Source organism: Hemicordylus capensis, chromosome 15 (assembly GCF_027244095.1).
Source record: "Hemicordylus capensis ecotype Gifberg chromosome 15, rHemCap1.1.pri, whole genome shotgun sequence".
Taxonomy (NCBI): domain Eukaryota; kingdom Metazoa; phylum Chordata; class Lepidosauria; order Squamata; family Cordylidae; genus Hemicordylus; species Hemicordylus capensis.
In genome coordinates this window covers 776,191-802,103 of record NC_069671.1, presented here as the reverse complement: position 1 = coordinate 802,103, position 25,913 = coordinate 776,191, and the positions used below count along the sequence as shown (strand labels likewise).

At 53.3% G+C, this 25,913-nt stretch overlaps 1 protein-coding gene across 2 annotated transcripts; it reads right to left on the bottom strand.

Moving 5' to 3' along the window:
- Positions 1-4,284: 4,284 nt before the first annotated feature.
- Positions 4,285-24,068, bottom strand: SUDS3 (SDS3 homolog, SIN3A corepressor complex component). Of its 2 annotated transcripts, none has more exons than XM_053280298.1 (12): positions 23,524-24,068; positions 21,629-21,698; positions 19,948-20,003; positions 19,338-19,409; positions 18,154-18,173; positions 17,373-17,529; positions 15,917-16,135; positions 14,988-15,025; positions 13,443-13,464; positions 12,630-12,735; positions 7,809-7,893; positions 4,285-5,292 (listed from the first exon to the last, which is right to left on the bottom strand). In XM_053280298.1, the coding sequence occupies exons 1-12, from the start codon at positions 23,810-23,812 to the stop codon at positions 5,194-5,196; spliced, it is 1,233 nt and encodes a 410-aa protein (XP_053136273.1). In that variant the 5' UTR covers positions 23,813-24,068; the 3' UTR covers positions 4,285-5,193. The 2 variants fall into 2 exon arrangements, with proteins under 2 accessions (XP_053136273.1, XP_053136274.1); XM_053280299.1 differs by having other exon boundaries at positions 14,988-15,049; positions 16,040-16,135; positions 23,524-24,059.
- Positions 24,069-25,913: the final 1,845 nt, after the last annotated feature.

Below are 25,913 nucleotides of genomic sequence, written 5' to 3'. Positions count from 1 at the left end.
TCGCTCTCTCACCATCCCAGCCCGGCTTTTGCTTCCTTTTGTGTTCTGCTTTTGGGGCAAGTGCAGATCTGGCCACTTACTTAAGAGAAAGCCCACTAAACTGGACCATGGAAGGAAGGCAGAGTGTACCCTGAGAAGTGGGGCGAGAAGCGGGGCAGTCAGCTCTGGCCCAGGTGGGGAGGGTGTTGGCCAGGCCAGGCGGCTTCTGCAGCCTCCCTCAGGTGCCCGGATGCCAGGTGGCAGGGGGAGGAGATGAGGGGTGGCCACGCAGACGGCACCCTGGGGGCTGGCTGGCTGGCTTCTCTTCAGGCACATGGGCTCCCCAATGGGCTCTAAGGGGCCGCTGCTCTCTGCTCACAATCCATGAGGCTCTCCTCCTCTCAGGTCCAAAACAGATACCCCCCACTCAACAACAACAACAACAACAAAAAGTGCCGTTAGGAGGAGGCCGGAGTCCCATCACGACAGAGGGGCTGAGGAGCCAGGGGCTTCACTCTGCCCCCTGCCCCGTCCCCATAGCTGAAACTCCCTCTAGTTGTCTTGCAGTGCAAAATGTGCAGCCCTCCACATATGGCCGGGATGCTCAAACTCGGGTCCCCAGACGTTGTTGACTCCCATCATCCCCAGCTACAATGGTCCAAGGATTTGGCAACTTCTTTCCAAAGGCCATCATAGCTGGGGATGATGGGAGTTGTAGTCCAACCTCATCTGGGGGGCCCAAGTTTGAGCACCCCGACCGTAAGGCAGACACACCCACTGCCTCTAGGGCCATGGTTGCCATCAAGGCTTTTTATTTCACTCAGCAGCAGCAGCGGGAGTTTTGAATCCCAGGGGTCCTGTGTCCTGTTTAGTGGCTTCCAGCTCCGTTGTTGACCCACCTGGGGGGCTGCAGGCTGCACTGATCTGGTTCTGGTGCCTGTCCGGTGCTTTTGGTCCACGACACACTTGTGCTCACCCTCAGAGAAATGTTGTCCGAGAAAGGGAAGTTTGATGAAGGGGATGTGAAGGTGCACTTTTCGTGGAAGCAGCGGGTCCACCTTCTCCCACCAGCCATACGATGGGCAACTCCTGTGCAGCCCCCACGCGCCCTGTGCTGGGTCTGGTTCATCTTCTTTCAAATTCAGCACGAGGGCAGGCAGCTCTCGACCTGGCCATCTGGGTGAAGGCAGATGCACAACGTCAAGGGCAGCCATCACGACTTCTTTGCCCACAGGGTGAGCTCAACTTCACAGCGTGCAGGGCTGCTGTACCTCCCAGCAAATCAAAAGCTGGAGCTGCTGTCAGAGGAAAGCCTCCTTTTTATGTTTTTGGAAAGCAGCACTCAGCCTTGCGCTGTATGCATCCAGTATTATTGCTCCAGAGACCGGGAGCTGGGTGTTGGTAAAGTCACAGGTGCTAGCCAATAGGCATCCCCACAGGAGGCTTTTCCTTAGTTCAAACTGACTGTGCTGGAAACCTGAAGAATCTCCCACCCCACCCTGAGCTCACCCTGCGAGAGAAATGTTTGCACTGAATGTTGTAGCAAGTGCTCTCCAGCTCCCCCCACACACACCGCAGCTCTAAAAGGGTTACATCGCCCTCCACCCTTCCACAGCCGATCAATGGTGTGTTTGCTACCCCGCCAGTCATGGCAACTCAAGTGCCACACACTGGCATCTCCCTTCTCCTCACTCAGCACGGCACCTGCTTAGTGTTACCCACAGGACTCAGGAAATCATTACAATGACTAATTCAATTTCATGCCAACCCTCTCTGCCCTCTGGATGACATTGCAGAGACAGAATCACCTATTTGCATTCCCAGCACGGGGGGGGGGCAGGAAAGGGGTGGCCACCAGCTGGGTTTCAGCACATGGATGGCGCATGTCTATTGCCAGCCCCCCACCCACCCCGTGCCAACTGATCAGTTTGGCTTGGCACAGGTGGCAAAACGCGGTTACACAAGTGAAACGTCTTCTTGCCTGTTCCACGACAAGCTTGAAGACCTGAGGACCACCCCGTAGCTGCTTCCCTCCCAAGGCAACCTGTTCAGAGGTAGCCGAGGAAATTGCTGAACAGGTGAGACATCTCCCTCCCCTCCCCTCTTTTCTGTTCCAAAGAAACCCCGTCTCAGCTGCATGAAATCACAGCAAACCCTCCTAATTTTGTTTTAAGCCCTCAGCAAAACCTTTCCTCTTTTCCTGCTTGCCAAGAACAAATTTCACAACTGGGGGTGTGGGTGTGCCCATCCATCTTGAGTTATTTCATAGCAGGAAAGAGGCTGGCCTGCCATCCTATGAGCAGGATCAAAGGGGCAAAATGTCCAAATACAGACCTCAGCTCAGGGGTCCCCAACCTTGGGGCACCAGATATTGTTGGCTGGTTGCAGACGGAATCATGGGGGCGCCTGCATTTCTGTGACCTGCTTGGCCAACAGTCTGCAAACCAGCGCCGTCATGGGGTTAGCTGGCGGCAGCAGCGACTCAGAAGAGGCCATTGCAGGCAGCTGCGGATCGCCTCCTCCCAGCTCTGTACACCTCCATGCGCTTGCTTGCTTGCTTGTTCACCCACCCAGCAAAGGTTTATGCTCCCTTTGCCCAATAGCTACTCTAGGAAGGTGCTTTAGGAAGATGTGCCACAGCCGGGAAAGGCCACCTGGCTCTCCAGATGTTGAACTACAATTCCCATCACCCCCAGATCATGCCTGGTTCAGCCACAGCTGGAGAGACAAGCTTCCCTACCCCTGAGCTATAACAGAGTCACTTAAAAGGGGGAAATGGACAACCTCCTAGACCTGCATGCTTCTGGGTGGATGGCCCTCCAAGCGCTGGGTGCAGGCAGTACACCACAGCCGGGCCTGCGAACCACGGCTGAGAATCCACCTGCTGGCTTGAGCTTCCAGATGTACAACTGGTTTAGAGCGGCTGGCCGGCTTTTGCTTCTCACCAGCTCAGGACTCGGCTTCCGTTGCCATGGTACAGAAGCTCCCAGAGGCACAGCCAGCACCGGCAGATTGTCAACACCAAGGGTGGTTTGCAAACCATGAGTCAAGATCTTGGTTTCTTGACCCCCAAACCAGCCACAGCTTATGGGCAGGCTCAGATTCAGCCGTAAGACAAAGCCCATCTTGCACTACCATTTTGCCTTGTCTGAACGCAGGTAGTCCAGATCTTCAGCAGACAAAATGAACAGGAGGAGGACAGCCCTGCTGGATCAGGCCCAAGGCCTATCTAGTCCAGCAGCCTGTTTCACACAGTGCCCTTTTAAAACCACCCCAGCTAGTGGCCATCACCACGTCCTGTGACAGGGAATTCCATAGATTGACTAGGCACCATGTGAAAAAGTCCTTCATTTCGTGGGCCCTAAATCTCCTGGCCTTCCATTTCCTGGGGTGACCCCTGGTGCGAGTGTTGTGAGAGAGGGAGAAAAATGCATCTGCCCACTCTCTCTACTCCATGCATGATTTTATACACCTCTATGTCTCCCCACAGTCATCTCTTTTTTGCCCCAAGATGCCCCACTTTACCCTTGCCAACCCTGAACTGCACCTGCCATTCTGTCACCCACTCCTCCAGTGTGGAGAGACCCTTTTGGAGCTCCTCGCAATCCGTTTGGGATTTCACTACCCAAGAGAGTTTGGTATCATCTGCAAACTTGGCCACCTCGCTGCTTAACCCAACTTCTGGATCATTTATGACTAAATCAAAAAGCACTGGTCCCAGTACAGATCCCTGGGGGACCCCACTTCTTTCTTCCCTCCATTTAGAGAACTGTCCACTTATTCCTACCCTCTGGTCCCTGCCCTTCAACCAGTGAGTGCCAAGGCAGGAAAAACCTCTCAAGTCAGCACTTTGACGGAGACTGACCCCAAATCAATGTTTCAAGGAGAGCATTTACAAGGGAGGAGAGAGAGGCACCAGCCAGATGCACAGCACACGCTGACCCCAACTTGGTGGGGGAGGCAGGAGGTGCTCCAGAGGGGCTGGCTGGGCAGGCTACAGTTCCCAAAGCCAGAGCAAAATCTTGATGGGGACCAGACCACTGAGGCTGGACTGCCATCTAGCTGCAGCCAAGAGGAAGGAGAAGAACCGGGATGCATTGCGTGCTCAGGTTAATGAGGAAAGAGGGCCAAGAGTGACCCAGAAGCTCTCAGGAGGTGGTGGTCCGGGATCCCTGTGCACCCAGGCACGCTGAGGAGGAAGGAGTTCGGATCCAGCTCTCCTGTCACTACAGACGGGCTAGCCTGGGACAGGCAGCACCGTCAGATTACGAAGACGGGAAATAAACACACACTCCGCACAGCAGGTTCTGGAGGTAAAAAATATTTTGGAAGCCATTTCAGCGCTGCCATCAGGTTACTTTAAAAAAACATACAGCACTTGTTGAAGATCAGCACGGAGATTCCATGCAACACCATCACCCCCGGCATTACATCTGGGCGTCTCTGCTCGCCTTCCCACCCACAAAGTCCAAGGCCTCACAAGGCACACACTATTTTGCGGGGAGCCTCTCCCCAAAGACCTCCCACTGACCAAGACAGACAAGGAGCTTGCCTGCCAATGCACGGCAGACCCCAGCAGTTTGTGCAGTACTGCTTGCAGAGACCACCCCCCACCCCAAATTCACCCTCCATAGGAAACGCCCACGATCCCCTGCCCTGCCCGCTGCGGCTACCAAGGCCAAGCTCTCCAAGTGGCTGTGGAGTAGCCACGCCAGACCCCTTGGCCACTCTTCCTCGACGGGCATCTCAGGATCTCCGCTTCCCTGCATGCCTCCTCCTGGGGCAAGCGCAGTCGTCCACGGCAGCAGGGTGCCCTTCCCGCTCACTCAGGGCAGGCGGGTCCTTCCTCTCCCCACCAGGCCTTGAGCCTACGGAGCCGGAGCTGTTCCATGCAGAGGTCCAGGCACTGCCAGGACTCTCTCTGCGATACAAGAAGGGCGAGAGGGAGGACACGGGTGGACATTCCCCCGAAGTAGTCTTTGGAAACAAGAAAGCTAAACTAAAGCCTGAGGCCACGCTCCGGGGCCCTGCTTGGGCTCATGAGAGAGACGAGGGCAGCGGGTGCGACCCGGGCAGCAAAGAGGCGGCTTCCGGAGAGGAGGAGCAAGAGTCTTCTGCGGAGGAAGCCCTGGAGGAGAAGCAGCCGCAGAGCTCCAGGAGAGCCGGCTGTCCTTTAGAACGTCGTCACCACCGCAGGGCAGCCTGCCTGGAGAGTCACGCAGCTGACCGCCGGCGGATCACAAACGCCCCTCGCTGGAGCTGGCCAAGGTAGATCCTCATTTTTGTGCTGTCGCTGGTTTTCCTCACCCAGATCTGCAGGCAAGAAAAATAGGACGTTCAAAGCCTCAGAAAAAGCCGCAGAAGAAAAGCTCCTCACCCCTCCCGAGCCTTTGCAAGTGGAGACAAGAACAAAACACTGCGGAGCCCGCTCCCCCAGCACAGGCCATTCCGTCCACTTCAAGATAGGTCAACGCTGGGCGCCATGGCGCCTGTCTGCTTTAGGGCAGCTTGGTCTCTAGATGGTGGCCACTTCCAGCGCACTCAAAGGGCAAAGCACCGACTAGCAACAGGGACACATGAAGAAGCCTTCTGCCAAGGGGGGGGTGGGGGGGAGGCCTCCGCCTGGCATGTGGAAGGTCCCAGGTTCAATCCTTGGCAGCACCCACAGAGAAAACTCCTGAGCCCAAAACCTGGGAGAGCTGCAGACAAGACCGAACTGGAAGGGCCAACAGTTGGACTCCCTACGAGGCAACCCTAAGTCAGCCCACTGGCCCATCTAGTCCAGCACGGCCTACTCTGGGCGGCGGCAGCAGCCTTCCAGGATCCTGGGCTGAGGCTCTTCTTACAGATGGGCCATAAAGACCTTTTATCTTTGGGGATGGAACCACGTACAAAATATAGGTCTCTTCCCCCCCCACCCCCAAGCTGTGGCTCCGCCTGGCTCTCTGGAAGCCACTTCCACTGGACATGCAAGCGAAATACAACACCGTCCCCCTTCCCCAGAGCTGATTTTTGCAGCAAGTAGAGCAGTTTCAGCAGAACCCTCCGTCCCAAGTTCAAGTGCATTTCCTGCAACAGGACAAGGACTTTAATTCAATTATGCAGATACCGAACCACATTAAGATATCTATTGTCAGCATTAATAACGGTGAAATTGCTAGCTGTGATTTAAGATGATGTTCTAATGCATCTCTTCGTACAATACAGCATGCTTATTTAAATAATTAACCATTGAGCATAATGGCATCTCTGTGACTAGTCTCATTATTAATAGAGACACTTTGAAGAGCAGCTGTAAGCGAGTGATGCAAAATATTGTCCTTTCAATTTTCCACTTCTCTGAGCCCATCACTTGGCCGGAAGCATTTCTACGGGGTTGTGCTGGGCCCGCCCAGGCGCACTCTGTCCCAAGCGGAGAACACGTTTCTCCCCCTCCACAAGTCAGGCCTTTATTTCTGTAGAGCCTGTTACAGTTTTCCTACCTCCCCTTCCCATTTTATCAATACAGGTGCCCCCGATTCTATCAAAAGTAGTGTGTTTTAATTTTAGATGTGTGGGAGTTTCTGAATAAAGAAGGGCAATTCCACACAGTCTGTGGCAGTGAAGTCAGGTCTGCCACCAACTTGACTGAAAGCTGACTCCTCGAGTTTACTGTGTCCTTTCAAAAAGGTATGACAACCACATCCACGAGTCATATGTGCAGGCAAATGTCAAGTGTGCCGTCAAGTCAATTTTGAGCCCTGTGGTTGTCTTGGGTAGAATGCAGGAGGGACTGACCATGGCCTCCTCCCACACAGTCTGAGATGCCTTTCAGTATCTTCCTCTATCGCTGCTGCCCGATATAGTACCACCAGCGGGGATTCAAACAGGCAACCTTCTGCTTGTTAGTCAAGCAGTTCCCTGCTGCACCACTTAAACCCATTTCAGGTCCCCTCCCTGGCAGCATCTCCCAGAGAGGGCTGAGAGAGACTCCTGCCTGCAACCTGGGAGAAGCTGCTGCCAGTCTGTGTAGACAATCCTGAGCTAGATGGACCAAGGGTCTGACTCAGTCTATGGCAGCTTCCTATGTAACGGGTGAAGTGGCTCAAAGGCCCAGTTCTGGCCACTGTGGGGAGGAGAGCAGAGCTTTCCTTTCTCCGGGTGGGTGTGTGGGGCAGGGTGGGGGGGCAGGCTAGTGGGCACATCAAGGAAGACCTAAGTGAAGGACAGGGAAGGCTGCGGCCCCCAATGGGAAGCTCCCGTGGGTGAAAAGCAAGAACGAAAACACAGTGGGTTGGGAGGAATTCTAATCACTTTTAGTAACATACCCGAGGCAGTTAAGGGGCTGCAGGGTTAGGAAGGGACAGATCAGCGAGGAAGAAGGGAGCCGGAGAACCCAGGGGGCCTCTCCCCGGGACAGGTCCAGAAGCAGGCGAGGTGCCAGCTGGGCAGACGGGTGGGGTAAGTGGAGGTGCAGAGGAGCCAGAGCGACAGCTTCAGCTCCTAACGGGGGCTGGCTGGGGGGTGGGGGGGAGGCAGACAGAGCTCCAGGGAGCGACAAGAGAACCCTCCCATTCAAATCGAGGCCTCCCCGAGATCCCCGAAGCGCTGCCAGTGGGCAGGCAGTCCGAGCCAGCCCAGGGCGGAGTATTTCTTTCGGAACTTCACCCCACAGAACCGAAAAGGCAAACTGCTGTGACAGACGCTGGCAGTCATGAAGAGGCCGTTTGTCAAGCGCGGTCGCGGTGGGGCTCAGATCCAGCGCCTGGGGTCGGCAGACTGCCCCTTCCGGCTGAAAACCCAACAGCGAGTCTGCAAGGCCACGACTGAGAGGGACGGCAAGCCTTTACCTCATTGGCTCCCACGGAGCTGATCACACAGCTGATCTTGGTGTTCTCTTTCGATTCCAGGTAGATCGCCTGGCTCTTGTGGTACCTGCAAGTGACGTTTTCAGAAGGGTGAAGCTACCCAAACCTGAACACAGCGCCCAGGGCCCAATCCGAAGGTTGCCGGCTGGTCAAGCAGGAAGACCCCCTCACCTCCCTCCACCCCAGAAGATCGCAGCTAAGCGAACAGGGGTTTCATTGGGTCCCACCTCCGTCCCGCTCTGGCCTCAGCAACCCTCCTACACACCTTTCACACCTTGAGTACAGCAAAGTGTTCCTCGTGCAGGACGGCCTGGCTTGGAGGCTGCCGCTGCTGTACAATGCGCGCGCGCGGGGGGGTGGGGTGGGGGGGCTTCCACAGATAAGCCCCAGAGTGGGCCATGACGGCACAGCCAGTAAGAGGGGGCCAGCAAGCCCCCTGCCTGGGTGCTAGCCACTGCCGAGAACAGACATGGCATGCAGTCCTGGTCTGGGGGGCTCACCATGGAAGCCAGAGAGGCCATCGGGGTGGGGGGGTGGGACTGGGGATTCACAAGTCAACAGGGAGAATGCACTAATTAAAGATCTCTGCACGAAAAGCTGCAGAAGGCAGGAAAACTGAAGCCAACCTGAATCTCAAGGGAGCATCAGTACTTCAGGCCAAACAGGAGTTTGCAAAGAACCCCCTGGAAGTTCGGAGGGTAACGGCGAAAGCCACAGGTTTTCCCCAGCACTGGGTCCTCAAGAGGCATCCGTTGCCTCTCAATATTGGGCCGTTATGCTTAATCGTGATCAGTTGATCCAGTCTCTTCCATGGGTTTGCCAAAGCCTTTTTAAAATACCTCTTCCCTAGCAGCTTCTACTATTACTATGCATATTTATATACCGTTTATATTTATATTACTATGTTTATATTTATATTACTACTATAATTATATTTATATTATTATTTATATACCGTTTATATTTATATTACTATGCATATTTATATACCAAAGTTCTCAAAACAGTTTCCATAGAAAAACAAGTAAGATGGCTCCCTGTCCACAAAGGCTCATGATCTTAAAAGTAAGAACAGAGGGTAGACACCAGGAATAGCCACCAGAGAGGTGCTGTGCTGGGGCTGGAGAGGGCCGGTTGCTCTCCTCCTGCAAAATATAAGAGAACCACCCCTTTAAAAGGGGCCCCTTTGCTCAGTTAAGCGGTGGGGATGGGGGTGTGATCTTGTGGCAGTGAACGCCGCATGGTTAATTGCCTATCCCGTGGGAGTCTTCCAGTGTTTGGGACAAGCCTCCTGCAAATCTACTCTGCTGGGTTATACCTCAGCATTCGTGTCAAGACTGCATCGCATTTAAGAGGGGAAGAAACCTCTCCCTCCGCTCGGGACACTGCTCATCGGCTGACAGGCCTCTGTCTGCGTTGGTGAGGCAATTCCTCCCCGTCCCTCCCCTGCGGCTTGCCCTGGTGGCTCTCAGGAGCCGCGCACCGTCTTACTGAGCAGCAGCAAAGATTTTCTTTTCTACGTAGGGGCAAGATTTCTGGCCAGTGGGGCACAATCTCGTCAGCCCAACTTCTCCATGCAGCTTGGACTTCAGCCACGGAAGCACCGTTTTGCGAGGAGGCCACTTGCCAGACACCACTGAAGAGCCTTGGAGATGTGTTAGTTTAAGATATTTACCCCCTGAATTTCCCAGCAGGCGGAACACAACACACAAATCCACTCCTCAGGTTTCCTTCCCTGAGACACATGATGGTTTGGAGATCCTAACGTGCACTTACAGAACACACTCGTGAGAGTCATTTTAAAATATCAGCTACTTTGCTGAGGCATTATTACACCCAAACACAAAACGTTCTTGGCCGCAAAGGGCAGGGGAGAATGAGCAAAGCCAGGAAAGAGCTCGCCTTTAATGGCCGATAATAATCGCTTGGTGAAATGCAGGCCTCTCTCAAGCCTGGGTGCCTGAGATTGGGCTACAACCGCCACTATCCCCAGCCACAGTGGCCAAAGGCAGCCATGCTTGAGCACGCCTGTGTCGGGAGCAGAGCAGTTGATTTTATCTAACATATATCGCTCAAAACCGGCTTACAATTAAAACCATGGGGAAAGCCTTGGGCCACAACAACTGGGGTCCAAATCCCTGTTCAGCTACGAAGCTCCCTGGACGGCCTTGGTACGTAGTGCTCTCTCCCAGGGGAGCCCACCACACCAGGCTGTGGATGAGAACTGAACTGGGAGACGCGCAGGACTCGGGGCGGGGCAGAGCGGGGAGGCTCAAGGCCTGGCTGGGAACTCGGGGCTCTGCGGTGGCTCCTTTGGGTTTTATTGGCGATGCTTCTGTGTTTTACTGGTTGTGTTTTTAATTTTTAGAGAGAGTGTATATAAATTGCTTTGAGATTTAATGAAATGCAGTATATAAATTTAGCAAAAAAAAAAAAAAAAGAGTGGGATACAAGCAGTAAACCAGAGTCCTAGAAACTGCAACAGTAAAAAGTGCTTGCTTGGGTATCCTCCAAGTAAGTGTTGGTTTAGCCTTGCCCAGAGCCTGGAAAGAGTTTTATTTTTTCAGCAGCGGCAATTCAGTGTTTTCCCATGTGGCACAGAGGGACCCTTTCCCAGAAAAACAAACCCAAAGCAATCCTGAGAATGTGGAAGCAGCTGCAGCGCCCTTAGTGGCCCTGAAGGCAGAGATGATGCCATTCAGGTAACAGATCCGGGGCGGGGGGGGGAGAAGAGATCCCCTAAAAAGGTAACAATGGCTCCGTTCCCAGGTCAGGAGGCAGGCGGAATCCCAACTGCCAGTTCTACTGGGGAGCCTGCTGGAGACGTGGGGACAGGCACAGCAGGCGATGGCTCCCCTCTCCTTGTCCATGAGACACTGAGAAGCGTCTGGCTGTCTTCAAACACAGAGGTTTCCATTCGGGCAATCACAGCCCCATTTCTGGCTTGCTGTTCTCGAGGCCAATCTCCGTTTCCCGCATAGAGATCTCTCTCTAAGGGGTCCGTTAGGCAGGTGCTGCTCAGCCCAGGCCAACAAAGCTCCCGTCTTCTCTAGCGGGATGCATTTCTAGCATTCTGCCACCTTGTGGCCCCAAGTTTTAATGAAAAGGGAAAGCAGCATTTCTGAAGCTCTTGCGTGGCCAGGGTGCCTGGTAACCATTTGGAAAAGATATCTTTACATGCTGCTTTCCAACAAAAAAGGGTCTTAGAGCAGTTTACATATCAAAAGGGATGAGAAAATGGTTCCTGTTCCAGAAGGGCTCACAATCTAACACAGAACCAACACCAAAGCAGCCCCCAGCAACAGTCACTGGGATAAAAAGGAGCCGGTTTAATGTAGGCCTTGGACATTTTCACACTGCCACCTTCCTCGAGAGCTGGAGGCCGCTATGTCTGTGGCTCAAGGAGTCGTGTAGGGCTGAGCTCAGGGGGTCCAGCTTCAGCACAGAATGGGCCCAATGCTAGCATCAAGCCAGCGAGGTGCAGTGGTTGGAGTGTTGCACAAGGACTGCTGGCGAGACCCCAGTTCAAACCTCCCCCCCTTCAGCCACAAAGCTCACTGGGTGACTCTGGGCCAGGCACTTCTCTCTCTCTCTGCCTAGCCCACCTCTCAGGGTTGTTGCGAGGAGAAACATGGCCATGCATGTCGCCCGGGGCTGGGAAGGAAGAGCAGGCTATTCAGTGTAGAAATAAAAAGAAGCCGGTTGCTTCGGTGCCTTCCTGCACAGCAGAGGGGCTTCTCTGGAGCAGGGAGAGAGCGCCCTCCGTCCCTGACATCCCAAGGCCCGTGGACCAAAGTGTGTTCAGAACCAAGGAGGGCGAGCCAGCCTGGCTTCTCCCAGAGAAGGAGCTGCGGGGGGGGGGGAGGCCGGGCTGCCCGTAAGGAACCTCCGTGCTCCCCAAAAGCAAGACAAGGGAGGGGCTTCCCACTTGTGGGCCATTCAGCCTTGCCTCATGGGCCTCTTTCAAACTGGCTCCCAAAGGGGACAGACACAAAGCCAGGCCTTGCTGGAGGCGCGCAAAGGTCCATCTGGCCCAGCGGCCCCGGGGAGCTCCACAAACAGCCTGCTCCCGTTTGCCCCAAGCAACTAGCGATTCAGAGGTCTACTGCCGGGCGGGGCGGACGGGGGACTTCAGCTACCGCTGCGAGTCGAGAGACCCCTCTTGCTATCAACGCTGCCTACTCTACGCGCCATTTTATCATCCTTTAGCGATCAGAGCGAAAGAAAACTATGGTTGGAGAGGGCTTGGTCGTCACAAGCCACAGTCCCCAGAGATCACGGAGGGGAACTGGAGTTGGTTCAGAAGCAGAAGCTTCTGGCCTCCTCTTCTGGTGCGAGGAGGAGGTGGAGGTGAAGAGCCCATCGGACCAGCAGGGGCTCGTTCACAACTGGGGTGTGGAGGATTGCCTGGGCCAGGCCAAGGAGGGTCACCCACACAGCACCCCTTTGGGTTGAATCTTTTTGCATTCTTGGAATCTGCACTTGCTGGGGTGAGACAGGATGCGAGAGGCCTCTACCACAAGGCGGCCTCTTCTTGAGCAGGAACGGCGGTGGGCAGCCATGAAACTAATGCCAGGGGCTACCCATGGCTCCTGGTTTGACATCTGGCTACGTGGCTCAGGGTATCGTGCTGTCTGGAGTCTCTCTCACATACAGACACAGACACACACCCCACATGTCCCCTACTCAGCGCTCATTGTCTTGCCTTACACTTCTATTGTGGGTCCAGGTGTTTTTTGCCCTGGGGCACAAAGCTCAGCATGCTAAACCACCACCACCGCCATGCCCCACTGCAAGACTCACCATCTTTTGTCATAGTAGAGCTTGCCATCTTCTATCCTGGCCTCAAAGCGCTGAGCAGGGCAATCGGCGGGTGTAGCCGGCTGGTGTTCTGGTGATGAAGGAGATGCTGGAATAGAAGAGTGGACTCTCTGTACAGCTTAACATCTAAGCAGCTGCTTAAATACGAGCAATGCTGTGAGTGAGGTTGCCATGACCTCCAACCAAGGATGGAAGTAAAAGTCTGGCGCTCTGTAAAAGCCGAGCCTGCTTTCGAGAGCGTGGTGTCATGGTGAGAGTGCTGGACTGGGACTGGCAAGACCCGAGTTCAGAGACTTGACTCGCTCAGTCGTGAAACTCCCTGGGTGACTCTGGGCCAGTCACTTCTTTCTCTCCCTAACCTACCTCACAGGGTTGATGTGAGGATAAGTTAAACCACGAAGGAGCCCATAACTCTGGCCTCCTTGGAGGAAGAGTTGGATATAAATGTAGTCAGATAAAAACAATGAGCAAGACCACTCCTCCAGCTACCCCAACTGTATGCAGCTCTGTCTGGAAGTGGTCTACAGGGTCCTAGGAAGAGATCACTCTAGCCTTGTCACCACAGGAGACAGGAGGGACCGATCCTGGGACTCTATGCAGAACTGCTCCAAAGAGACTGGAAGCCTCAACCGCCCCTTTGCTTTGACCTCAGACTCTTTTGAAAGACAAAACGTCTCAGCACAAAGTAAGCACTAGGACGCTTCAAGTCAAACCTTCCTCACCTAGATCACCAGGTCCAAACACGCCCCACCACCACCACCACCACCACACACAGACACAGAATCATGCACTTACCTGGCCTTTTAGGGGATTTAAGCTATAAGGAAGGACAAGAAAACAGTTTTAGTGACAGAAGAGAGCACCTACAAGGTCACAAACATCATCTCACTTTGGGCTGAAAGTATCCAATGTGTCAATGTGGGCTCAGGACTCACAACAGACTATTTCATTTTTATACTGCCCTTTGTCCTAAGATCCCAAGGTGGATTGATTTATCTGGTGAATGATCAATATGCCCAAACAGAATCCTGGGAGGATGAGAGACTCCAGCGAGACCTCTCCTCCCTGGGCTCAATGTACTTAGGAAGAAACCGAAAGGGGTAGATACTGGAAGACGACTCCAGTTAGCAAAAGCCTGGCCTGCCAGGGTGAAACCACTCTGGCTTTTCTTCTGGAAACAAGAGGAGATAACTGCGGCCCAGCAGTCAGAGAGTGTCAGACGAGGTCCTGGAAGACCCAGGCCAAATCCCCAGTTCACCACGAAGCTCACTGAGTGACCTCAGGCCAGACACCATCCTGCAGGCTAACCGACTCCACCAGTCTGCCACAGGATAAAATGGGGGAGGGAGAATTGCACTACTCTGTGCTTCCTGAAGAAAGCGGGGGGGGGGGGGGAGTAGGTACAACTGAAGGTGACATTTTTCCGGAATCACTGTTGATGCACCTTTTAAATCTGGATCTCCCACAATACTGATTTCATATAAAAATACTTACACACTGCCTGAATATTTCTGATAGAAGGGACATACCAATGGGGCGGCCTGGGAAGGTATTCTTAAGGCCAGCTGAGCTCTGGCATTCGACTGTAGCAGGAAAGATCCCATTTGCACAAGTGGGATGGAAAACAGGCCCCCTTGAACAACGGGTGGCGACTTCTGTAGAATTAACTGAAAGGGAACTACTCTTGTCCTTAAAGCCTCCAAAAGAGGAGCCTATGGCCAAGCTCCAAAGAGAGAAAAAACTATTTTCGGACCACCAAGACGGCTCTCAGGCACAGCCCCAACACTGTGCAGCAGACTCCATTTGAAGCAGAAGGGAAACATGGAAGCACTTTGTAATGGGGCTAGGGAGCCAGGCAAAGGCCAGCCATCATTTAAGTCACTAGGACTGAATCGCGGCCGTTCTTTGGCTCCTGCCACTCAGATCGCCAAGGCGGAAGCCTCCCGCCTCTCGCGTCATGGGCCCCTGGGGTCTGCAGCTGCCTCTGGCCCTTCCCTGGGACCAGGACCCTGGCGGTCAAGGCTCCCTCAAGGAGTCCACTCGCGGGACCCGAGGGCTCAGCGGGAGGGCCACACAGGCAGCGCCTCCAGACTGAGGGCTCGCCGGGCTCCTTGTCTGTTCTCCTTTGGAGGACACCTTGGGGGCAAGGGTGCTGGGGCACCGCCTGCTGCCCCCCGAGGCTGGGCATCTCCGCCCCAGGGCTGCTGGGCCTGGGAGGGGCTTCCCTCTGGAGGCGGCAGAGGGAAACCAAGGCAGCCCGGCTCCGCTGCCTGGTCAGGAGGAGCTCCCCTTGCCCGTGCCCGACCCCTTCCACCCCACGCCGACATGGAGCTCTCTTACCTTATTCAGTGTCCGTAGATCCTCCATGATCTGTTCATCTGTGAGTAGATAATTGAGCTGAGGTAATCCAAATTAAGGGACAAGTAACCGAGGCCCTTTGAAGACACACGCAGGGGTGGCTTCGTCTCCCGGTGCCGGGACACAGGAACTGCCCCAGGAGGGCCCCTGTGGCAACCCATGGCTCTAAGGCAGCAGTTTCTGAGTGTCCTCTGCAGGGTGGGGGCCACGGTGTGGAAGCTTAGCACCACTTCTTCTCGAAGCTCAAAGATTCCCTGAAAGGCAGCTAATTGCCAACTGGCCCCTCCTCCTCTGCAAGGCACGTGAAGAGAGCAGCACAAGCGCCTTGCTGGATCAGGCCAGCAGTCCGCCGAGTCCAGCTTCTCCTGTCACAGGGGCCAACCAAGAGGCCTCTGGGAAGTCCACAGGGCGCGAAGGTGTGCCCCCTGCTCTCCAGCAAGTGGTACTCCTTGGGCATGCTGCTTCTGAACATGGAGGCTCTAGGGCAGGCACAGGCAACCCTGGCTCTCCAGCTGTTGCTGAACTACAACCCCCACCCACAAAAAATGGCTGCTGGGAAGGATGGCCAGCTCATCAGGAGCAGAGGAGGGTCTTCGCCCACCCCTCTCCCCACAGACACATCACTGAGGAGACATCCGCTTCGAGCCGGCCACCCTGAGAAGGGGAACAGATGGCACACATGCAGCACGGGAGGCAGGAGGGCTCCGAGTGGCCCCTGGGAGCCCTTCAAGGACCTCTAGGAGGACTGGCACCCCTGCTGGGAACCCCTGGGCCAAGGAAGTGAGTGGACAACTGGGAAGCAGCAGGCGACACGAGAGGCACGGCACGAGGCACATCACGCAAGCAAATGCCTCGACTCTCTGTGCATAACACAAGCAGAATCATGAACCTTGACCCGTCCTCTCCCTTACGTTTTAAGGTCTGGAACACCGGCCCGGAAGCGAAGCCGCTGGCCCAGCAAGACGGCAGGAGCAGCCGAGAGCTCGCGCCCCGGCCACCGACTCCAGCAGCTCCCCTTGCGGCTAAAAGGATATCTGGGGCTGGCTTCCTCCTCTTGTCCGGGATGGGGACGGGGTCGTTGGGCCGTCGCCTCAGCTTCCTGGTCATGATGGGCTTCACCTCCATGGAATCTGAGGGCAGACACACAGAGGGACAGCCAGGACACAGAGGAAGGAGGACGGAAGACAAGGGAGAGCTGTGCTTCAGGACTCGCTCACACACAAAAGACATTCATATGGATGACGAGAGATTCCAGGCGGGCTCAGTCTCGCCCCCCCCCAAGCTGCCTCTGACCCTAAGTGGACTGAGAGCGCGCGCTGATGTTCAGCAAACAAGGCCATTTTAACCACCCTGAGCCATTTTTGGAGGGGCGCGACATAAATCAAACCAACAAATAAATAATAAAAGTAAGTTGGTCTCAGAGGCCGTCTGAAGCGAGTGCAGGGCCAAGGCCTTCGAGGGCTGATGTGGCAACTCTGTGTCCCCTCAAGAGATGTCCCACTGACCCTGGGCACAGGCTGATCCTGAGCTGGTTTACTTGGAAGCAAGTTCCACAGGTTTCAGGGGCACTTCCTTCCAAGTAAACCAGCTCAAGAGCAGCCTATGCCAAGGGTTGAGACGATGCTGGACTCAACTTCCACCATGCCCAGCCAAGAGGGCCTTTGGAAGGAATTCCCAGAGTGTTCCAGGGGGCTCACTCCCAGGTCGATGTGTGTAGAATTAGTCTTAGCTGGCTACTGGGAAGTCCGGAGGATTCATGGGCTCAGCAAGTCCTGCACACACTGCTGAAGTGACAGGACACTCCTTTGTACAGCAACTGCCAAGGGGGGCGGGGCGGGGGCGGGGGAACAATAGCTCTGGATAACACTGTGAGCCCCCAGAAGGCACAAGCAGCATCTGCTCATCCCTTGGCGCTTTATTGTGTATGCATTTGTTTGATTTATATGAGCTGAGCCGGCCATTTATATGACTGAGCCCCTGGTGGCGCAGTGGTAAAACTGCCGCCCTGTAACCAGAAGGTTACAAGTTCGATCCTGACCAGGGGCTCAAGGTTGACTCAGCCTTCCATCCTTCCGAGGTCGGTAAAATGAGTACCCAGAATGGGGGGGGGGGGCAATATGCTAAATCATTGTAAACCGCTTAGAGAGCTCCGGCTATAAAGCGGTATATAAATGTAAGTGCTATTGCCATTGATATCCTGCTTCTTCCCACAGGCACGGAATGGCTTGTAGAGTGCGCAGAGCTCAAATGTCAAGCATACAGCCTCCTCCTCCTCCTCTAGTACAAGCCAGACCAAACACATTCTTGACCCAGCACCCAAATACAAAAGTGTAGACAGGGAGACGAGAGATAAGGATGGATGTTCACCTCCTGTTAGCTCCATGGTTAGCTTTTCACTCTCTATCATCTTCTTCTTCTCTTCCAATTCAGCTATCAAGTTCTCCTTCAGCTCAATTTTTTTATCTTCAAATTCCTTCACAGCTGCTTTCTTCTCCTTGATGTAGTTTCTTTCTACCTGCTCTGTCTGACAAGGGCAAAAAGAAAAAACAATTAGAAAGACAGAAGAATTCTCTACATCCCACCCCACTGGGATGGGCATTTTTACTGATGGGGACAGAGGCGAGATGCAGGATTACAGTTTCCAAAGATGGCTTTTCGGGCAAGGACAGAGTGAAACATTACACAAGCGACACAGTGCACACTCCATCAGAGCGGGCAACAATCCTGCTTGTGTTAACATATTATTTATGCCAGCCTCCTTTCTACAGAAGGAGGAACAGACTTGTTTGCTGCCCTTCCAGAGGGCTGAACTAGAACCAATGAGTTGAAGTGACAAAGAAGCAGATTCAGGCCAGGTGTTAGGAAGCAAGAAAGAGTCAAACTAAGCATCTAATCTAAGGTGCAGGCTCAGCCCGAGACACACACTGAACTCTAAGCGTGGAAATCCAAATTATTATGGCTCAAATTATTTGGATTCATTCATTGTTCATACTCAACTGTTCCTTGAAAACCAGTGATGGCTTGCACAATACTGTACTCTACAGAGTCAGCACTATCCTTAACCAAAGGTTCTGCTCATTCTTGAAGAACAGAACACTCATTAATAAGACCCCAGAATAATAATTCATGCACACATATGCACACTTACTTCCAACTGGAGGAAAAGTTCTGAAAGAAAAAGAGACCAAATTAAATTCATTTGTAGACACATGCAAAAGAAAGGGAAGATTGAGTTGGTGTCGACTCCTGGCGCCCACAGAGCCCTGTGGTTGTCTTTGGCAGAATACAGGAGGGGTTGACCATGGCCATCTCCCACTCAGTATGAGATGATGATGCCTTTCAGCATCTTCCTATATCACTGCTGCCCGATAGAGGCCTTTCCCACAGTCTGGGAAACATACCAGCGGGGATTCGAACTGACAGCCTCTTGCTCCCTAAGCGAGTTGCTTCCCCGCTGAGATATTCACATGTAATTTGGAAGAAACAGCATTATCCTCTAAGGCCCAATATGAGACTCCTTTGGTATTCATGGTGAAGATAACTGTCCATCCATAAGCTCCTCCTTAAACTCAGCACCGAGTTGAGTCTCAGGTTCCACCCCATCTTCCCCCTTCTGGGCACAGGCTACATGGCTGCTGGAATCCTCCCCCTTTCCCTCTTCCCAGCTTCACGGTTCCTTCCTCCTGCTCACAGCCAGTTCCTTCCTCACTCTCCCACACTACCTCACATCCGACCTCTCAGCTTGCAGACTGAGAAGGCAACAGGGGAGGCATCCTTGTTGGCATTTCAACCGTGGGCATTGCTCACCTGAATGACCACATGTAACAGTCCCAATTTTATTATGATTAGGCAACAGTGCAGGCCATGCCCCACCTCCCCCCTCCCCGGCTTGAAAATCAGTTCCTTTATCTGCCCCTGTGGGTTAGCCAATGGGAGAGCATGTGGCTGGAAAACACACAGAACACGGACTCGCTGGTTTTATTGTGATGGATTGAAGCCACACAGTTAGTGCACCTGTGTACATCTCTGCTCATAATCCTTTTCCCCAAACAGTCACACTGCCATTTGGCAGCAAGGCAACTTCTGATGGGGAGTTTGCCAGTGTTGTGGGCAGCACCGCGAGTTAAAGCAAAGAGGAACACCTTTTATCGCAATATCAGTGTAGATAAACACTGGGATATCCGGGGGATATTTTTTATCCTGTTTGATTCGGATGAGAACACAAGTAACAATATCACCCCAGTGCTGAACAGATACCATGCACCTGTTTTTAGAGTGAGCACGTCTAGGAGCTGGGTTCTTTTTTCAACCAAGAAAAGCCAAACCACTCACCTGCGTTGCGTATCCTCTCCTTGTATTGCTGATCCAGCTTCTTCATCCTTTTCTGATACTCTTGCAATGTGCCTATTTAAAAGTGGTTATAAATTGAGAGATTCCTGCTACTGCACTGCAATCAGGTAAATGGAGCTAACAGGCCCGCTGCTCCCCTGAAGAACTCCACTCCCTTTTGAGCTTTCCCGTGGTATCTGTGTGAGCATTTTAAAGGGGCAGTTACTGCTGCTCCATGGAAATCTCTCTACATGATGTAAGTTACACAATTTACATCCCTTGAACTGTTTTATTTACACATCACCAAGTTTCAAACTATGTAAACAATATTTTAACAGCATCCTCTCTGATGATTCAGCTCAATTTTAATTAACCCTCAAATGATTGTAGATCAGGCAAGACACTCTCAATCAGGCAAGGTTAAGCACTGAGCCAGATTCAGGAAGCTGACCATATGGGTGTGTGTACCAGAAGGTTTCATCCGGGTGAATTTGAACTTCTGATCTGGACAAATTCATCAAATGGAAAGCCTGGCATAACTACTCCCCTTTAGCAACTGAACTGTAAAAGAGTTAACTCAAAACTATATAATGGCACAATTTAAAAACCCTACCTTCTTGCAGTTGCTGTAGTTGTCTCTTAAGAGATGCCAATTTATCCTGATACATCCTGCAAAGAAAATAAGTATTTTAAAATATTTAAAGAAATGAGTACAGTGTCTAGTAGTGATGTGCAAGAATCATTTTTTTTGATATGATTTGTGCCCAAATTGAATCACCCCTGATTTGTTTTGTGTCCGAATCTGTCCCCACGAATAACCCCAGAGTTGATTTGGATTTGATTCAATTTGGATCACTTATAAAGGTTCTAGGGGCACCAAATTCGGGTGGTGGTAGGTCCCCATGGGTGCCACCTACCACCCAAATTTCAAGGCAGTGGGGCACTTGGTTGATTTTTAATGGGTTCTTTTTTAGTTTTTACTGATTTTGTATACTTCTGCCATAGGAAATAATGGGGATTCAAAGTTCTCTATCCTAACCCTAACATGGATCCCCAGCTTTAATTTTTTTAAAAAAGAAAAAGAGCTAAGCTCTAGCCCTTGTAGAAGTGGAGTTATGAAGCAAAATGTGCAGTCACTATTTTTCAAGTTTTTGGATTCTTTGATGTATAATAAACTCTCATAATGAATCCCTACGAGGATTCATTGCACACCTTCATTTCTTCTGTTCATTTTGACTGCCACTGGTCAGTGCCAACCATCAACTGCCATGTGTCAACTATACCCTTGCTTTCTCCCCCCCGCCCCCGGTACTCTATTTTTTAGGATTTTTTGAAGTGTTTAGTTTCTTTGGTATCTTCATTACACATTTCTTCTGTTCATTTTGACCCCACTCCTTTGCAGGTGGGGTTGGGGAATTAGTGGCATCCCATGTGCCAACTACCCCCCCACCCAATCCACAAGCCACTGGGTACTCAGTTTATATTTTAGGAATTTCTGAGGTGTTTAGACTCTTTGGTGTGTAATGAGTCCTCAGAGATTCATCATGAGGAAAAGTAATTAGACACCAGTGTCCAAACACTTGAAAAAATTCCTAGAACATAAACTGAGTAGTACCCCACTGCCTTGTAGGTGGGAGGATTTTTTTTTTTTTAAGGGAGAAAAATAAATTGATAGTATTGAAAAAGCCTTCTGCTAATATGAGGATGAGTGAGGGGAAGACGAGACCTCACGTCTCAGGGCAGAGATGCTACATCAAGTAGTGGTTGAGAAACAGAGTAACAGCGCGGAGTTCCCTCTCCTCTCTCGGCTGCAAAAGGAGGAACCTCAAGGGGAGAGGTGGCTCCAGAGAGGGGGTCCAGCACTCCAGTGCAAGACGACCCCTGGGCAGGAGCCAAGGCAGCAGGGGTGCAAGGCAAGCCCCCAGCTCGTCAAGGCCAGGCCAGACTCAGGCACTGCTGGCGTCAGCAGCACCGTCAAGCTGCAGGGCTGCAGTCATGGGGCAAGTGAGCCCAGAGTTCCGGGGGAGACTGACAGCATGTGTCAGCAAGCCTGCTCTGGAAGTCCCACTTGGGTAAGTGATCCAGCAGCAGTCCTGTCTAGTGAGAACAAAGAGCAAGAGCTCTCCGACAAACAGGCAGGAGTATGTCTGAAGGCGGGTTTCTGCAGGGACGAAGAAGGAGAGCGCATCTATGCAAACTGGTCCAAGAGGCTGACTGGACAGGGAGGGACTAGCCAGCAGAAGCGCAAAGGATGTCATAAAGACACAACCAGAAGGTGGACAGGAAGTACTTACTGCTCCTTCATTTCCACGTAATCCTCTTCGTCGTGCTTCGCCAGATCCGTTTCACTAGCATCTTCGGTATCTGAGCAACACAAACAGCAGCAGTGTATGAACACAAACCTCACTGTGCAGCAGCACAGGTTTTGTCTAAGCATTCACTTCCTCGCCACCCGAAGCTCAATTAAGGAAAGAACTAAAGACCCTTTCATTTGAACAGCTCTTCCATCTCTTGGCTTTTTCTTATTTGAACTCTGCAGTGAGAGAGAACTTGTGTCCAGCATGGCTCTCAGCAAACCCCACAGCAGCAGTTCAGCAGCTGGTCCCACCCACTCCCTTCCAACACAGCTTGACAGCCACCCCACTGACTCCACAGACACACCCTGCAGAGTCTACCACACATCTCTGCTGGCCGCCTCCAAACCTTAGTTACTTCCAGGGAGGATTTAACCTCAGCCTCTTCAGCCAGCTGACACCACATCTCTCTGCCCAATTCATTTTGGAATATTGGCACCCCCAGGACTATGGGGGCAGGAACATATACTTCTAATGCAAGCCTCCATGATTATCCCAGAAAGACAGGATAGAAACCTCTAAAACTGATCACCACATCTTACAGCATTTAGTTACACATGGTAACAAGTCATATTTTCTTTAAGTAAAAGAATTGTTACCTCTCATTATGCCAAAGAGAAGCAAAAGACAATACAAGCCGGAAGCTGCAATCCAAAACCAGTTCACTTGGCAGTAAAAACCCAGACACGCCTATAGCTTTATTTCCAAGTAAGCCGGGCTACAGACTAGCTTAAAGCCATTTCATCCCTGACACTCTCTCCTATGCAACCTTTCTCTCCTCCTTTTCAAAGCCACAAGCAATCTTATAGCAGCAACTTTGGGGCATTTATATAGTGCTCCTCACTCAATAAAGAACCACCACAATTCTATACCGACAGAAAATTAAGTTAAACACACCTAAGCAGTGCTGCACCCAAGTAGGCCTCTGAACCATTAGCAGAATAATCAGAAAAATCCCTAGATAAATAAAAATCTGACAAAGCAAAAAGAAATATAGAAGTATTCTGCTAAACAGCGTTCCTTCTAACAGGGATTCCCAAGTGTTGTTGACTCCCTAACCCTAACCCTAACCCAGCCAAAGGCCACTGCAGCTGGGGATGCTGGGAGTTGTAGTCAACAACATCTGGGAACCCCTGTTAGAGGGGACACTGCCGTTAAGCCTTTCGGTGGAAGCCAAAAATAATTTCAACTCTATTTCTGTTTTGTCCCTTTTACACACACTCCAAACACTGGAGTCCGTCCCACGGGAGGCAATGAGGTCTACTTCTGAGCAGGCACCCACAGGGGGGAATCCTCTGCAACAGGGACGGCTGACCTGAGGCTCTCCAGACTTGGACTACAACCCTCATCAATGCGCTGCAGCAGCAGGGGTTGATGGAAACTGTAGTCCCAGGCCAGCCAGAGAGGCTCAGGAGGATAGCCACCTGGCTGCTCTATGCACCCAAGCAGCAAGGCTCTACTCCCCTGCAGGGCTCCAGGGCTAGGCGCCCGCCCTGCCCGCCCCTACCCATGTCCCCTTGCACAGGGCCCCCCAGAGAAGGTAGACTCCCACTCCCAGCATCCCCCTCTGCAGCAGCCTTGGGGATGACGGGAGTTGTAGTCCACCACACCTGGAGATCCCTTCTGGAGGAAACACTACTCAGCAAAAGGAGCCCATCGCGCAGGGCGCAGCAGCAGGAGATCCCCAGAGGACTCCAAATCCCAGCACCCCCAGCCAGAGACCACTGCAGCAGGGGATGCTGGAGGTGGTGGTCCGCCACCTCCGGGGCCCCCGTGCGACGGAGCGCTGCCTGGGGGGGCGGGGCGGCTCCTCCTCCCCCCTCCGGCCGACTCACCCTCGTCGGAGTCCCGCGGGCGGACACCGCCGCCCCCGCCCCCCGGCACCGCCGCCGCCGCCCCGCGCTCGCCATCCTCCTGGTCGGCGGGGCTCTCCGGCTGCGGCGGCGGCGGCGGGGGCTGCTGCGGCTGCTCCTCCTCCTCCTCTTCCTCCTCCTCGAAGCTCTCGGCCGCGATGGCGGCGGCGGCGGCGGGAGCCGTCCCGGGGGGCAGCGCGGCGGGGGGCGGCGGGGGCGGAGGCGGCCCCGGGGCGGGCAGGGCGGCGGGCACCAGCGCCGCCACGCTCATGGCCGGGGAGCGGGAGCAGCAGGCCGGGGGAGCAGCAGCGGAGGCCGCCACCCCTGGCCGTGGCGCCGCTCCGCTTCTCGGGGCTGCGGCGGGCAGCGGCGACGCTTCAGCCCTTCCTCAGACCAACCCCGACGGACGAAGAGAGCTCCCTGCGCGCAGGCGCCGCAGCCACTTCCGGCTTCCGGGGCCGGAAGTCGGCTTCCGCTTTGCGCTTCCTGCCTTTTTGGCACCTGCCGCTACTCGTACAGCCCGCCTTGTTCCGGGAGGGTCTCTGCAACTGGGCCGCGTCTCCGGCGCTGGTGGGAGGGGCGGCGCAGCGGCTTGGGAATGGGGCGCAGCCCCAGCCTTGCAGGGCAGCCCCTCCCCCAGCGGGGGTGCTCGAACCACGGCTGGGGGGCGATGGGAGCTGTAGTCCAAGCGGATCTCTGGGACCCGCCCGTAGCAGGACTGCGACTCCCATCAGCCCCAGCGGCCAAGATTGATGAGAGTTGCAGTCCAGCCGCTTCTGGGACCCTGAGGCTGAGCATGCGCCAATGCTTCTGCGCACGCTCAGTGCATGACTCGTTGACGGACAAGGGAAGGTGGTGCTACACCAGCCTTCAAGCAGCCCTGCTCAGCTTTGCCCTCCCTGTTGTTGGACTACAACTCCCATAACCCCCAGCCACAGTGGCCAGTAGCCAGGGATTATGGGAGTTGTAGGGCAACACCTGGAGGAGAGCCGAAGAAGTTGAGCCGCCCGGCCTTAAAGGGTCCCTGCTCCAGGCTCCTCCAACCTGCTGCAGAGGGGCTGAGACAGTTTCATGGAGGAGAGGTCTCTCAATGGCTACTAGTTGAGAGACCGGGGGGCCACCTCCAGCCTCAGAGGCACGATGCCTCTCAACCCCAGAGCAACTGCAGGAGAGAGGGCATGCCTTCACCTCTTGCCTGTGTGGGCTGCCCAGAGGCATCTGGTGGGCCACCGTGGGGCATCCTTGGGCGGCCTGACCCAGCAGGCCCAAGGAGCTTCAGCAATAAGACCTGGGGGAGAAGCAAGAAGGGCGCCGGTCCCTCTTCCAATTCTTCATCCGGGCAGACCAGGCCTGGCGCGGGGGGCACAGAGGTGGGGTGGGAGAAGAGCCTCCCCCCCTTCCCTCCAAGTTGGTGCCAGGCCTAGTGAGGAGGGAGAGGCTGCTCGCCATCCCCATGGCCCCACTGACTGCAGCCCCCGCGTTGGCCTCCTGGGGTGCATGGCAGGGGCATATCTAGGGCAGGCAGGGCACGTGCCCCGGGTGCCACTTGAAGGGGGTTGCCATTTTTTAAAATTAAAAAAATTAAAAGTTAAAAAAAATAAAAAAACAAAATGGCCACTGTGCATGCTCAAATGGCCTCTGTGAGACCCTAGGCCATGCCAGGCATCGCAGAGGCCATTTATGCATGCACGGTGGCCATTTTGTTTTCAGTGGCCATTTTTTAAAAAACAAATTATTTTTAAAAATGGCCACCGCACATTCTCAAATGGTCCCTATGAGGCCCTAGAGGCCAGCGCGGGGAGGGGGAACCTTTGCAGACCCCACGGCCTTTAGGAAGCCCACCGAAGGGGCTACAGGTTAAATTTTTTTTAAAGAATTAATATAATGTAAGTCACTGTGCACATATTCAGATTGGCATTATGTACAGAGAATCAGGGCTTGTGAATACTGAGCTGAAGCTTATGAGCTAGGATTGTATTCATTTGCTTTTACTTTGCTTTTTGTGATAAGTGAGTTAAACGTGATGTCTTAATAATATGGCTATTAAGGGTAAGTTTGTCTTTGAATCAGTGTGAAATCCTTAGTAATAAGGCCCACTGGGAGTTTCTTGCTCTCCTTCTCTCATTTTAACTGTCTTTCTGAAATACTAGGATATATTCCAAGCAGTGACACAGTTGACTCTGCATATCCTTTAATTATTTACAGAGTATCTGGGAAAAGTCAAATTCTCCATTGATTTTTAAAACTCATGTAATAGTGATGCTACAATGCATAGCAGAGAATTAGACAGGCACTTCTGTTTCGTTTTCCAAGTACACCTCCACACAGTATTTGGGTATTTCATGAGCCCCAGCATACTGAAATGTGTCCTT

What these genes read in the sequence shown, in the direction of transcription:
- SUDS3 (XM_053280298.1), bottom strand. Translation starts at nt 23,812, where the DNA reads ATGAGCGTGGCGGCGCTGGTGCCCGCCGCCCTGCCCGCCCCGGGGCCG. An exon ending in GGAGAGGATACGCAACGCAG is followed by an intron (nt 18,174 to 19,337) that starts GTGAGTGGTTTG and finishes TTTTTCTTTCAG; the next exon opens with AACTTTTCCTCCAGTTGGAA. An exon ending in GGTGTTCCAGACCTTAAAAC is followed by an intron (nt 15,026 to 15,916) that starts GTAAGGGAGAGG and finishes ATCTACTCACAG; the next exon opens with ATGAACAGATCATGGAGGAT.